The sequence below is a fragment of the Asterias amurensis genome, chromosome 3 (genome assembly GCF_032118995.1).
Source record: "Asterias amurensis chromosome 3, ASM3211899v1".
In the NCBI taxonomy this organism is placed as follows: domain Eukaryota; kingdom Metazoa; phylum Echinodermata; class Asteroidea; order Forcipulatida; family Asteriidae; genus Asterias; species Asterias amurensis.
The window spans coordinates 18,880,040-18,895,917 of NC_092650.1; the positions used below are offsets into that span (position 1 = coordinate 18,880,040).

Sequence of the window (15,878 nt, forward strand, 5' to 3'; positions counted from 1 at the left end):
TCGTTGGCTGGCTGTGGTTGAGAATAGAGGGCGCTGTTTAATAATTTACACAGACTTTCCTGAAGGAAGGAGGGACAGACGAACGACGTTGAACTTGGAGGTAGAAATAACTATAACTTTAGTATTATTGGGGGGAAAGTTAACTGAAAAGTCAATTGGAATGGATTGAATGGTATACAATGGTCCAAAATGCTTATTTTCTACGCACATTAATCGGGCAGGCACGTTCATTTAATTTTAAAGGCTTGTTTGCACGACGAGCAATTACCGTTTTCACCACAGTAAACAAGAAACATGAACACGTGTTGTGGCAGTGGAGCAAAAAATGTAGCGGTACAACTCCGTGCATTTCCAAAACATCACTGACTCGGAGTTTATCATTCGACAACAGCGACAGTCATATCCAAAAGCAACAACTTGAACAAGCCATTGAGGTAGAATTAGACATCCACGAACAAGCCAAGATGTTGAAATCTGTTACTGCTGAATCTAGTAGAACCGTGGATGTTGTTGTGACATCCGAACAAGAATGTGGGTCTCCGGTTTGCAGCGACCAGGAGGTTGACCCGCAGCAGCCGCAGGGGGACGGCGCCCAGCCAGACGTCCCGCTGACAGCGGAGGGTGGTGTCACGGCAGACTCGGCAAGAAGCTACGCAGAAAAGAGGAAGTGGTTTGGTGATCAAACTAAAACTAAAACTAAAAAGGTAAACTAAATTGCAATACATTTGTGATTTGAAGTAAAAACTTTTCTCACCCATCCTACATAAATATTGATAAAGTTTGCCTGGTTTCCTGATATTTGAATTGACTGGAAAAACAAGGGGATAACTTTCCGCATGGTGCCACCACTTTTTCACTAATTTTTACAAAAAGGGATATATCAATCAGGTAAATTAGATACTATATTATTTTATTTCGAATGAAAAAGTGGTGGCGCCATACGGAAACTTTTCCAAACAAATATTGTAATATGATTGTAATTATTGCATTTGAAATAGAATATTGTTTTTTTTTGTTTTAACACGGAATATTTATTGTTATATGATATTGATGTGTATAACTTAATTTGTATACAGTGCATAATTAATTTAAAATTTGTTTTTTAATGATTTTAAAATCTGTTTCAATAGGGCTTAATCAGACATAGTTAAAATGTTGAGCATCCAATTCCAAGAAGGAAATGACTAAATTACCTTTTGTCTTTGCCTCCCCCTTTTTACCACATATTTAGCCTGCCCCATTCATCAATTATTAATTTTCTCTCCCTCCCCTACCCATCAATATGCCCATTATTGTCTTTGTCTTTTGTGTTCCCTACCTCCTGTGGTCAAACAAGACCCCCCCCCCCCCAGCCCCACTTGTTACCCAACCTGCTGTCGATTTCACCAAACTCTTTCACCTAACTTAAGATTAATCTTAGGACTTAGGACGCGTCCCAACCCTGCACTGTAGCATGCAGACCTTAAGAGTAATCCTAAGTTAGGATGAGTTGCTCGTCCTAACTCGAGATAGGTTCAATCCTAGCGTTTCGTGAAATCGACGGCAGGTTACATACTTTTTTACATGTGTGCATTCATCTCCATCATAATGAAGTATTAAAATTTCTATATCACTGACTGCTTTTTCTACATCAATATACCTGTTCATGTTTGTTGTGTTGTCAAGAGTTAAAAACATTTTGCATATTTTTATTTTATCAGTTTCAGTTTTTTTTTTCATTTGTGCTGTTTGGTGGGTATTTTGGAAGTACTTTCTATTATATAGAAGATAAAGTGTTCAGTTTTATCTAATTCTACTTTTCTGTTGGCTGACTTTAAGACCATATTGGATTGCATTCCACCATCCACAGGGCAAGAAACTGGACCGACATCCAAAGAAGATACAGAAGTTTGCCAATGATGAGAAATTTAACGAAACCTCCTACTACTTTGAAAATGGTAGGTAAGGCAATGTCTCCACCTTCTACAGATAATTCATATCTGTCCGGTTGGCGTTATAGTATACCCACCAAATCAAGAAGTAAAAAAACAAATATCACAGGCATATAACTTGGGTTGGATTCGAACCCACACCGTTGCATTAATTCACTTTCACTTTCTATTTCTTCAGGTCTGAGGAAAGTAACTCCGTACGTGTTTGTCTTTGAGGCTCATGTCAAAGGTCGATGGATGAAGCGGTCTGTAATGGACGTTTTCAGGAATGAGTTCAGGTCAGAAACGCCAGAGTATTATGTGAGTTGGCCGTGTGTATATTTTCAGCTGATCAGCTGATTTATTGCATGTCCTGGGCAATCTGTAGTATAATACAAATAGCACACCACAGTCACTTAGGCTGTGTGAGTGGCAAAATGTCAACATGAGTTTACAAGTTTACAATACTCGAGTCAACTTTGCCTAAAAGTTACAATAATTCTCTAAAGAAAAGATGATTTAGACACAAAACAATACTCAGAGGGAGCTCTGGAACATTATCCTCCAAAGTAAAGGGTATTTGAAGCACGGCCAGAGCCATGCTCCCAACAAAATAGAGAGAAATACCTACAGATCTGGCTCTCTCTCTCTTCCTTTTTAATAGTAATAATAATAATAATAATAAACAGCACTTATAAAGCGCAAAGTATCTGACAAAAATTGCCATTCAAGGACGCCGGTTCACAAAATCAAAGTCAAAAGTCCAGGATTTAAAATGCTCTTTTAAAGAGGCGAGTTTTGAGCTGTTTGAAGGTTGAAGGAGTGTTCTGAGGTCAAGCGGCAGGGAATTCCATAGACAAGGTGCAATGTTAGAGAAAGCTCTGTCTCCATAGCTAGCGAGGCGAGATATAGGTACGTGGAGTGTGAGAACCGAGGACCGTAGACCAGGCCTGACATTACGAAGGTGTATTTAATAAGTGTTGTTTAAAGCTTTGCATGGTGTGGAGAAATAAGAAGGAACCTTACATAAATAGTAAACTTGCCGGTTCAACCATGTGTAAATCTCTTATGTAGAGTGTTGGCTCTGAAAAGAGCCGGGTTGGTTTCATTTAATTATAGTTTCTTCTTATGTGTATTTAATATTGTCTTAATTGCTTCATTGTCCAAACCTAAATCCTTTATTACAGCAAAAGGCAATTAGCAGTGGATTGATAACCATTGATGGGAAGAAAGTCTCACTAGATAAGATTCTGGTTAACAATGAGTTCCTACGGTCCATGGTTCACCGCCATGAGCCACCAGTAACCAGTCAACCCTTGGATCTAATCACAGTCGATGAGGAGTACGTTGTCATCAATAAGCCGGCTTCGATACCGGTAAGTTTATCTTCAGCTTGCTTAGGGTAACTTCAAAGCCAATAAGTGACCCAATAGACCGTATTGAATAACCCCCTTTGTTGCTATAAAAGGCGCCATCTTGTAGGATAAACCGTATGCGTACATCAATGAAGCACACAGCGGTCCCGGTTTGACTTCTATGGCACACGGACGCACACACACACGCACACAAACATGTTTATGGTGTAGACCGAGGACTTCTCTTTGTTCTACCATTGTTTGGACATAGTTTATTTTTCAGACGTCCCCATTGGTTTTGTACACAAAATCTACCTAGGACTGTCCCCGGTGTGATTTTTTCCCGGACCCCTTTTGTTAAAGTCCTCGGTTATCAATAGTAGACATGACCACACGCTCACCGACGCCATGTTGTAGGGCAGGTTTTTGAATGGTGAGTTCATATTCAATACGGTCTATTCATGTGATGTCATCATCACAATAATCTTGGTATCCAATCCATTGCCCAATGTGTTATACAGAGTAGTATGGTTTCAGGTGATTCGAGCTGCCTCTAGCTACCGGGCAATCTGGGTGGTCTAGTTGGTATGACATCTGCTCGAGATTGGCAAAGGTCGTGGGTTCAAATCCAACAATGAGTACAATTTTGTTTACAGAACTCTGGGGAAAGTACCGAGTATACAGAGCTTACACACATATATGTATGGTTAAAAACAAATAATAGTAGCCTTCTACAGGAAAATAATTTATATTGGTTTGTATTTGACAGGTTCATCCGTGTGGCAAATACCGTCACAACACCATCATATTTCTCTTGGGTAAAGAATATGGCTTTACTGGACTGCACAGTGAGTACCAAAAGTTAAAGTTCACCTGTTCGACTGTTTTAGTGTGTCAGGTGTATTGCGCTAGAGATGAATGATACTATATATTACGTTATTTTTTAGGAGGAGTTTTCTATTTATTTTGTAAAATTTTACTATTACTTTTTATTTTTACTCTGCTTATTGGAAACAACTACTTATTCATGAAGATTTTGTTTTTGTGTAGAGTGAGGTAGGAGCCCAGTAAACCACTCAAGAGAGTTATCAAGTAGCTCAGAAGCAAGTCCCTAGACCTCTGGGCCAGGGAGTGTTGTGGCTTGTGGCAGATTAGTCTAGTGCACTCAAGCCTTGGTGTTGTCGGAGTGTGCGTCACGGTCCCAGTCATGGCATTTGTGTCCTTTGGCAAGATGCTTAACCATGCGTTCACCTAGCTTCGATAATCGTAACCCTCCTCCAGACAAGACATGGCGCTGCGGGAGGATTTTTATTTTATTTTTTATTGTTATTATTATTTTTTATTCAAGTCGCCTGACACACAATTATTTTTTCCAGAGGCCATTGCCACCTACTCCTAGGGCTGAAACAGGGTTATCCTTTTCACAGTCCATACGAATGTAGGCTTGGGTATCTTCAATTCAAAGCCTAGCTGGTAGAGCAGAAAGCACTACCGCCCCAATTTTATGTAGCAAGTGTCACGACCGGGATTCGAACCCACACCCTGCTGATCAAACACCAGTGCTTGAATCTGTGTTCTTAACCACTCGGCCATGACACTGCCACAATTGGATTCAGGGTTACAATTATCACAACTAGCGTTCACCATGGTCCAATGGTGAAACTGCAGAACTTGGAATCACAAGGTTGTGGGTCAAAATGTATGTTGTTTATATTCAAGTATAGGGGATTAGGATCTTGTTTTATACAGAAGACCTCATGATGTGTATTATTCCTGTGTTTTAGCAATACACCGGCTGGACAGGTTAACCTCAGGACTGCTCATGTTTGCAAGGTAGAAACTTCAAATATTCCTATTAATTTTCCCAAGAATTTCACATTTTAAAAACCCTGCATTGAGGGACCTGTTTAGTTGCTATGCACCTGTGGTACATTGTACTAACGTTTTTTGTCCATAGGTTAAGAGGGTTTGTTTTGCATTTTGTTTTTCAAAGTGTGTTGATAACAGGTAAAGGTATTTGCCTTGGTGAATTTGAGCTGATTTGTTTCCTTAATTAATTAAGTTTTGTTATTTGACTTCATCTACCATTGACAGTTGACATACTGATTTTGTACACAAAGAATAATGTTAGAGTTCGATTGGGAGTTTGATTATTATTATGGTAGAATAATAATTCGCAGACCTGGAATTTAAAGGAACACGTTGCCTTGGATCGGTCGAGTTGGTCTTTGAAAAGCGTTTCTAACCGTTTGTTATAAAATGCATATGACTAGAAAGATATTTTAAAAGTAGAATATAATGATCCACACAAGTATCACTCGAAATTGCATGGTTTTCCTTTTACCTCGTCGACAAACATGGTCGGCCATTTATGGGAGTCAAATTTTTGACTCCCATAAATGGCCGACCGTGTTATTTCGCAAAGTAAAAGGAAAACCCTGCAACTTCGAGGCAAATTTGTGTGGATCATTGTATTCTACTTTTGAATCATCTTTCTAATCATATGCATTTTATAACAAACGGTTACAAATGCTTTTCAAAGACCAACTCGACCGATCCAAGGCACTGTGTTCCTTTAATGGAGGCCATTGGCTCTGTTGCCCCTGGTAACAGTGGTATTGGCCTTGGTGCTCCTTCAACAGTTTCTCACTGATTTGAAGATTTGAAGAAGTGCCCTCACAAAAAATGAACATTTGTTTTGGTGTAGGACTCGTGAAGTTTCACAGCGAGTTGACGCCTACGTACGAGAGAGGAAACTCACCAAGACGTACGTCTGTAAAGTGGTTGGAGAATTCCCAAGGTAAAATTTCAGAACACACAGCTGCATGACAAGAACCTAATGAAAAAGAACCTTGTAGACAGCCAAACATCTACACCGTTGAATTTAAACGAGTCACTCTGCAGCGATAACGATAACGATCACGACGCAAAGAGAACGCATTCTATTGGTTAAATGAGCATGTGTGTATTCTGTGTTGAGCAATTCAATCCAACAATTAGAAAGCATTCTCTTTGCGTTCGTGACCGTTATCGTTTTCGTTATCGCTGCAGTGAAAAGAGAGATTTGGAGTTTGAACTTTGAATCCTACCTAGCTAAACATTGTTTTCTCAATGACTAGATTGTTTGTCAAGACTGATTCACAAATTCTTGATGTTTTCAAATCGTGATCATAGATGTTAAACCACTGGTTGTATGAGAGACATTGGCTATTGCCAGCTTGGTGTTTATCTTACTGTGTATGCCTTCAATATTGTATTGTTTGGTGTCCAAAAGAATGCATTTATGTTGTTAAATCTTTTGTTTGTAATACATCGCATTCTTGAGATTGTCTTTCTTGTTCCATGTACAATTTCTCCAAGGAAATGCACTTATCTAATTTGTTGTTCGTAATATTTCTTCCTACACATTTTAGAAACTTAACTGTTTGATTTAAACAAGTACTTGGAGAAGAGTTACCTCAATTGGTTATACTTCAATATTGTATAGTTTGGTGTCCAAATTATCAGAATGCATTTATTTTATTGTTTAAAGGCTGTGGACACTATTGGTAATTACTAAAAATAATTATTAGCATAAAACCTTTCTTGGTGGCGAGTAATGGGGAGAGGTTGATGGTATAAAACATTGTGAGAATCGGCTCCCTCTGAAGTGCCATAGTTTTCGAGAAAGAAGTAATTTTCAATGAATTTGATTTCGAGACCTCAGATTTAGAACTTGGGGTCTCCAAATCAAGCATCTGAACGCACACAACTTCGTGTGACAGGGGTGTTTTTTTCTTTCGCTATTATCTCGCAAGTTCAATGACCGATGGAGCTAAAATTTTCACAGGGTTGTTATTTTATGCATATGTTGAGATACACCAACTGTGAAGGCTAGTCTTTGACAATTACCAATAGTGTCCACTGCCTGCAACTTTTCTACTATACCAAACATGAGCAGGATACCAGTCATATCATGTTAACATAAAAATTTCCTTGTAGAGATTTCTCCAAGAGAATGAATTTAGTATGTGATCATATTTGTTGTTTGTAATGTTCTGAAAGTGTTTTTCATTTTTTTATCACATTTGTTGTTTGAATGTTTTATGCAAGAAATGTTACTTTTTTGTTCCTTTAAAAATGACTAAAAAAGATTAGTCCAGTTTGTTGTTTATAATATTTCATTTTTAGGACTTACTTTATCCGAACTTAAACAAATTCTCTAAGAGTATCCATTTATTAAGTGGTCAGATTTGTTGTATTGTAACTGTCCATGTAAGAGATTTACTTGTTTTTATCTTTTTTTGTTGCCTGCACAGCGACCCCCTTGATTGTGTGCAATCTATCGTCACCGTGTCACACAAGATCGGAGTTTGCAGGGTTGGCCCTGCCGGCAAAGAATGCAAGACGCATTTTAAACGCCTCAGCTATGATGGCCACACCAGCATCGTGAAATGTAAGTTCATGTACTTTCATTTAAACAAGAATGATCCAATAAGCAATTTGTGTATTAAATTTGAATATCGAGACAGTTGCTTCACACATGATTCAGGGCAGGCTTTTGCACAGTTATAAGAGATGGTGAACACCCGTGCACAATTCTGAATGAATGTGTATGGCACAATGGTACCAGGGTTTGCATCATAATCAAAGACCAAGTGTTATACAGGTTGAGCTATTACGCCCAATCCATTGTGCATCTCAACCAAAGCAGCCCAGAATAGCGCCCAAATTGCAAGCTGGTGTTTGGAATGCATGCTCCATGAACAACAAAACATGGTCAATTAGTGATCTGATTATGGATCCAGATGGCCATCTTGACATCTTGGTTGTGACAGAGTCATGGTTACACGGTGATTTGCGTGATGACGTCATATTTGCTGACCTTAACTGTACTTTGCCGGATTACCGATTCACTCACTTGCCTCGAGAAACCCGCGGCGGAGGAATTTGTGTCATCTACCGTAGTGCACTGAAGGTGTCTGTGAACGAGACTACTCAGTTTAAATCTTTTGAACTTCTAGATATTTCAATAACTTTCGACTCGTCTTTGTTGAGGCTTTTTGCCATATATAGGCCTCCACCGTCCACCCAGAACAGATTAACATCGGCAATGTTTTTAAGCGAGTTTTCTACCTTGCTTGAGAATACAATGTCTATCACTACTAAATTTATAATGACTGGTGATTTCAATGTACACGTTCATGATAATGCCGACAGGGAAGCGAGAACTTTCATGGACATTCTGGATTCCGCGGACCTCTGTCAGCTTATTCAAGAACCGACCCATAAAGGGGGTCATACTTTGGATCTCCTCATTATCCGGAAGACTGATCATCCTATCTGCGATTTTAGACTTCTTCCAGGCCAACCGTCAGATCATAAAGCCATACTAGCTGTACTTGACTTGGCACGCCCTCCTGCATCGAAGAAGTATGTTAAATACCGTAGATTGCGTGACATTGACATTGATCAGTTTAAAGGGGACATCAAATCTTCACAGCTTGTACTCTCTACTGCCTCTACTACATCTGCATTGGCTGAACAATTCAACTTAGTGCTTCGAGATTTGCTGGATAAACATGCGCCTGAGAAAACCAAAGCTGTGACATTACGGCCTCATGCGCCGTGGTATACAGAGGAAGTACGCGACGCTAAACGATCTAAACGACGTCTTGAACGTAGAATGACCAAGTCTAATTTAGAAATTGACAAGCAGTTGTACAAGGAGCAATGCAAAACCTATCAAGATCTCATTGAGAAATCAAAATGTCAACATTATCAGACTAAAATAGCCGAGAGTGATGACAAGGATCTCTTCCGTTGTGTAAACAATCTATGTTCTCCAAGTTCGGGACACATCTTACCTGAACACTCATGTGCTAGGACGCTGGCTAATAACTTTGGCGTCTTCTTTCATGAGAAGGTGAAGTTAATAAGTGACACTCTCAATAATACAGTTGTTCCTGAGATTAGCGTTCAGACTACAGAGGCTTGTGATAGTCATTTTACGGAGTTCTCGCAAGTATCTGAAGAGACTGTTCTGAAAATACTCAGTGAATCTGCGTCAACGACATGCGACCTAGATCCAATACCGACTTTTCTTCTAAAAGACTGCCTAGATGTTCTGTTACCGTATATCACTCAGATTATAAATGGATCCTTGGAATCTGGAGTTGTTCCATCGATCTACAAAACGGCTCACGTGAAACCATTCATAAAGAAACGCAATCTTCCCACCAATGATCTCAAGAACTATAGGCCCGTTGCAAATCTGATGTTTACCTTCAAGCTTTTGGAAAGAGTTGTAGCGTCTCAGCTTAAACCATACTTGCAAGAAAATGGACTTTTCTCAGATGCTCAATCGGCTTATCGTCAATATCATTCCACCGAAACCGCCATGTTACGTGTTATCAATGATCTGCTGTTGGCTGTTGACCAGGGAAATGAGGCAGTACTCGTGCTGTTAGACTACTCTGCCGCGTTTGATACCATCGATCATGAGACATTCTTCAACCGCTTACAGAATAGATATGGAATCGGTGGAACCGTGCTGAGATGGTTCATGTCTTATCTGAAGGACCGTTCACAAGCCGTTGTTGTTGACAAAGTCGTGTCTGATTTGTTTCCACTACCATGGGGTACACCGCAAGGTTCAGTTAAGGGTCCACTGGACTTTATCATGTACACAGGACCTGTGAGCGATGTCATTAACGCACATAAAGGGATCCATCATATCATCTATGCGGACGACACGCAGCTGTACTTGGTAATGAAGTCTTCGGAACAAAGGGAAGCTGTTAGGAAACTTGAGGAGTGTGTTTCGGATGTTCGTGCTTGGGCGATCAAGAACAAGTTAATGCTGAATGATAAAAAAACTGAAGTTGTGCATTTCCACTCTCGGCATCGTAAGGTATCCCTGTTACCTGATTTATGCATAGGTGACGCGAACATCAAAGCATCCGACTCCGCCAAAGATCTAGGCATTGTTTTGGACAGCACACTTGATTTAACGCAACACACACGTAACATTTGTCGTGCCGCTTCCTTTGGTGTTTACAAAATCGGAAAGATCAGGAAATACCTGGATCAAGCCTCAACAGAGCGTTTAGTACATGCATTTGTCTCATCAAGGTTAGATTGCAACAATAGTCTTCTCTATGGCCTTCCGAAATCCCAACTGGCAAGACTACAACTTGTACAGAATGCTGCAGCAAGATTAGTAACAATGACCAGGCGTCGAGAACACATCTCGCCAATACTTCGCGAACTACATTGGCTCCGGATTGAGTATCGTGTGGCTTTTAAGATCCTTCTCACCGCATACAAAGTTCTTCACGGTATCGCGCCCAAGTATATCTGTGACTTACTCTCCATATCCGTTCCCGAACGCAATCTTCGTTCTGCCTCACAGCTTCTCTTTGAACATGGACCTCGCACAAAAACGAAGTATGGTGACCGAGCTTTCGCGGTTGCGGCGCCACGATTGTGGAAAAGTCTACCCCAGGACATTTGTGGAGCCGCAACGGTTTCATGTTTCAAGAGAAAGTTGAAAACCTATTTTTTTAAATTGAACTGATTTCCACTTTATGGACATTATTTTTTCGGCATGTCTCTCTCTGTTTGCCTTTGCCATGTAAATTTTTTATAGTGTGCGTTTTGCGGTCGCAGAGGAGATCTTACCCTTTTTAATTCTGTCTCCTCTTTTATCAGTATAGTGGGGTTGATTTACTCTGGGTCCGTTGACGCTTATTTTTTTGTGTGTATTTTATTCTGTATATTATGTATCTTTGTAATGCTTGGTTTTTACTATATTGCTACTTTTTTAACTGCTGTGTATTTTTTTTTTTTTTTTTTTTTTAAATCCATATTGCTATTTTTGCTCATGTTTTTTAATCCTGCATTTTAATGTTTTTCTTGACTGTACAGCGCTTTGAAACAGTGTTAAAGCGCTTTATAAATGCATTTAAGTTAAGTTTAAGTTAAGTTTGCTCATTTGGTGGTTGCTATGCAAAAAGCTAGGCAACCATTTGACATAGTCTTAGGAATTCAAATGTATCTTGTGACTAATCAAGTCATTGTACAAGACTTTATTCAAATCTAAATTGCAAATGGCTTTTAGTGTAGATCTGCTTCAAATTAGGCGTTATGATTGGAAACAGAAAGCTTGCCAACCAGCAGACCTGTTTGTCTGATTACAGCCACGACTTCTAAACAATCCTTCCTACTGCTTTTACAATGCTATCTATGCGATCTTTTTTGCATTTCCACCCCAACACATTTCCACCCCAACACATTTCCGACCCAACAGATTAAGCAGTGGCCCCAACACTAGCAAACACATAGTCTGATATTCAACAGGAAGTTAATTTTCCTCACGAGTTCAGTCGTAGGAAATTTCATATGAAGTGGAGAGATTAATGTTTGGGGTTTTTTTTTTTCTCCCTGACAGGTTTTCCTCATACAGGTCGAATGCACCAGATTCGTGTTCATCTTCAGTACCTAGGGTATCCCATAGTCAACGACCCTCTGTATAACAACCCAGTATGGGGCCCAAAGCTCGGCAAAGGGGGTGATATACCCCACACAACAGAACAGGTATGTTGTCCTAGGTTGAGTCTTAGTTCGCAAAAGGGCACAAGTGAATGCTTTGGTACAGTAAATAGCTACTCCCACATGTGTGGTCCCCCCACCCCACCAGGAAAACTATGCCTGTGCTTCCCCCTCCTCTCTTGCCCCACAAATGAAAATGTATTGTTTTGCAACTGCACATGTTACTTGGAAATGTACTTACTATTTAGACAAATGTTTGGCTTTAGCCTTGTTCTGGTCAGCACAATGGTTTCATGCTTACATTTACATTGTAGCTATGCTTTTTTATCAAGCAGCTGTATGAACTTGGGCCGTGGCTTACTGCATATGAAATTCTTTTTTTCACCGGATTCTGCTTCACTCAGGGCAGTACATTACGTGCTCCATATCGTTTCTTTTTGCATGTCTATTTCTTGCTGTTTTGTGTTCTTATAGCCTTATTTTGGGCGAACTTGCATTTTTATTTTTTTATTTTTTTTTTAAGTTCAAGTTTTTGTCTACCGTTTAGTTGCCTCTGATTTGTATTCCGTTCTGGTTGATTAAGATCAATGTTTCTTAGGCAAGCCACTACAAGCTTTAGCTTATCTGATCCTTGCCTCTATGCACTTTCTTAGCACTATTCTTTGTATCCTTTATTGTATTTTTATAACTTTTGTGTGGAGGTTTAACGTAGTATTGAATTTTAAGTCATAGCTTGGTTTTTGTCAATGAAATGCTGTTTTATAGGCCTAAGGAGGCTCTTCAGGTTAATTTTGCTGGAGGCTTTTTATCATCACGATCAGTATATTAAGTAAATAGGCCTAGGCTTTCTGATAAAAGTTACATTATTTCTTTCCAGGGTCATTACCAAAGTATGGCCCTTCCTTTTTTATTGAACAGAATAAATTTATTCACTGATAAAAGATACAACTTTTCTGTTTTGTAGGAGCTCTTAAACGAGTTGATTAAACAGCACTCCGCTGAGTTGGAGTCTCAAGTTATCCAGGATCCAGATGACTTTGTCAAATCAACAAGAAGCCGTCTCGTCACTGACGATCAGCAAACTAATGAGAGTGCGCCAATAGAGGGCGCTGCAGCAGTTGAGAAGTCTGAAGCCCAGTCAAAAGATATACAGTCTGTGAACACTTCATCACTCAGTAGTCCAGATGAGACAGGAGCTGGAACTAAAAACACGAAAGCTAGTGTTGCTAATGAGAACAGAACTAGTGAGTATCAAACTAAGTGTGATGTGGACAATGAGGGCAGCATTGCTGAACAGGCTGAAGATACAGCAGATCAGCGATGCAGTAGTGCGTCTGTCAATGACCCGAATCAGACCGGAGTAATAAGTGAACCACAGGTTGATGGGGCATTATCGTGTAAGCCAAATGGAGCTCCAGCGACTGATGGTGGAGCAGAGCGCCCTCTAGAGTCTGAGGTTTCAATGAAGGAGGAAGACCGACGGCAGCTTGTACAGGACATGTGCAGAGAATGCAAGCTGAAACTGAGAGACCCCACCCCCGAGGAGATGGTCATGTATCTACATGCTTTGTCTTATAAGGTAAGCCAAGGATTAGTCACCTGTGGGTTTTCGTTTGTAAAATTACCCTTTTTGCTAATCTGCTATTATTTTCTCCAGTCGATATCCAAGGTTTTTATTAAGTGCTCAAGACCAAAGGGATGTTCTCTCCAAGACCAAGCCTACCTCTCTAAACCCTTAGTTCCCTTTGCTGGTTTTCTTGCTGTCTTTGTTGTATAAATTCTTGCTCTTTGAGTCGGATTTTTAATCCAACTTTTTTTGTTCATCCAAATTTGTTATTGTCATTTTTGTATTCATGTCCCCTACTTGTATCAGGACAGCCTTTTTCATGCTTTTTTTTGTTTGTTTCAATATTTAGATTTTTAGTTGTTTTTCTTGGTTGTTTTTCTTTGTATTGCATTTCCACATTTTCATTTTGTTGTATTGTTTAATTGATCTATGTTGTTTTGACTGTATGTGTGAAGTTCAGTTTTGGGCTGCTGTGCGTGATCATAAAACAAATATTATGAATTAATGAATTAATTTTGTGGTAAAGGTTAGGAAGAATAAATTAATCTTTTATGGAAAGATTAAACGAGCTGGCTGGACCCACTGGACATTTTGACTCGTCCTTGGTTGGTTCAACAGGCCAGTGTCATTGGGAAATCTTTTCCTGGGAGATTCTGGGAAATAAGATGTGGGAAATTAACATGGGCTAAAGGTTGATTCTTGTTGAGATTGATTCTAAAGAGGGCGCTATCAGAAGAAGTTTGTACACGGCTCACCATTTTGGGGGACATTAATCTCCTGCCACACTGGATTTTAAAATCACCATTTGAACAAGTCTTTTATTTGTTTTTTATCTTTGTGTTCAGGGACCAGATTTTGAATTCAGCACCCCATTACCAAAGTGGGCAGAGGAACATATACAGAGAACAACAGGTGTGACCTCCCCATCAGACTAACTTCAAAGCTCCTGAAAATTCCCACAAGCTGCAATCTGATCAGACCCTCTATTGACAGATATTGACAAGAGATTTGGGGAATCATGCTCTTGTACCAGAATCAAGGCAAAATATTCTTCTTACTCAAGTCTGATTCTCTTTTTTTTTTTGCCCTCAGAGAGTCAGCAAAGTTGTGATTAAATAGCATGAAAAATGTTTAAACCGTTAATCCAGAAACGTTTTTCAGATTAAAATGTATTTGAATCCCTCTCTCTCTAAAGCCAATTTCCTTTGAAGGGAATTGTTTCTCAAAATGCTATACTTTATCAACAGCTGCAGTGCTACTTACCCAGTAAGTTTTTATGCTTATTCATTTACGGAGTAATACTAATTACCAAAGGTATACATGTACACTCACTTTAAAGCCATTGGACCCTTTCGGTAAACAGTATTGTCCAAGGTCCACATTTCGTGTATCACAACTTCTATATAAAATAACAAACCTGTGAAAATGCAGGCTCAATCGGTCATCGGAGTCGGGAGAAAATAACGGGAAAACCCACCCTTGTTTCCGCACGTTTCGCCGTGACATGACATGTGTTTAAAATAAATCTGTAATTCTCGCTATCAAGAATTGATATTGTTTTACTGTTCTCTCAAAAAGTAAAGCATTTCATGGAGTAATATTTCAAGAGAAGTCTTTCACCACTACCTTCTGTAAACTCTATAAAATAACAAACCTGTGAAAATTTAGGCTCAATCGGTCATCGGAGTCGGGAGAAAATAACGGGAAAACCCACCCTTGTTTCTGCACGTTTCGCCGTGACATGACATGTGTTTAAAATAAATCTGTAATTTTCGCTATCGAGAATTGATATTGTTTTACTGTTCTCTCAAAAAGTAAAGCATTTCATGGAGTAATATTTCAAGAGAAGTCTTTCACCACTACCTTCTGTAAACCCTGTAAGTTATTTGTAAATCTGTGAACTTTTTTTTTTCTGTTCCGAAAGGGTCCAATGGCTTTAAGTCACTCGCTCCTTGCTCGTTCCTGCATGCCGAGTTGCCTGCTTTTGCTGACACAGTAATCCATCCTCAGATTTCAAAATTTAGCCTTTTTCATTGAGCCCTTTTTTTCATTTCCAAACAAACTCATTTCTTGGTGGATGGAATAAAATTTTGTTTCCACAATGATAACTTGGCAGTTACTGTACTTTATCAGAAGTAATTAAATTAAATAAGTTTAATAATGAAAACTGCTTCCTAAAATTTGAGTCTTTATTATTCCTGGTGTCTTTTCATCTGTAAATTACCAACATGCTGCAAGTGTAATTATGTTGCAAAGTCTTCCCATCATGAGAAAGTAGAGTGTGCGACAGCGCCCTCTGTCACTCGTTGTGAATATGGGATACCAGACGCCCCTCCCCCCTCCCACTAAACAAAAAATAAAAAAATAAAAATCTCAGTCGATTTATTCTTCCCATTCAAAATAAAGATATTGACTTATAGGGAGACTGCCAAATAAGGCTGGATAGCTAAGTTGGTAGAGCGATGGTACAGTTAATCCCGAGGTCGTTGGTTCATTAGATGTTTAGACTCCTTG

The 15,878-nt window shown here is 39.4% G+C and overlaps 1 protein-coding gene across 1 annotated transcript; it reads left to right on the forward strand.

The window, feature by feature from the left end:
• The first annotated feature begins 74 nt into the window (after positions 1 to 74).
• Positions 75 to 15,494, forward strand: LOC139935328 (pseudouridylate synthase RPUSD2-like). The gene is made up of 11 exons (XM_071929861.1): positions 75 to 704; positions 1,850 to 1,937; positions 2,110 to 2,231; positions 3,098 to 3,286; positions 4,035 to 4,113; positions 5,050 to 5,098; positions 5,973 to 6,065; positions 7,564 to 7,700; positions 11,697 to 11,842; positions 12,762 to 13,376; positions 14,210 to 15,494. The coding sequence occupies exons 1-11, from the start codon at positions 180 to 182 to the stop codon at positions 14,297 to 14,299; spliced, it is 2,133 nt and encodes a 710-aa protein (XP_071785962.1). The 5' UTR covers positions 75 to 179; the 3' UTR covers positions 14,300 to 15,494.
• Positions 15,495 to 15,878: the final 384 nt, after the last annotated feature.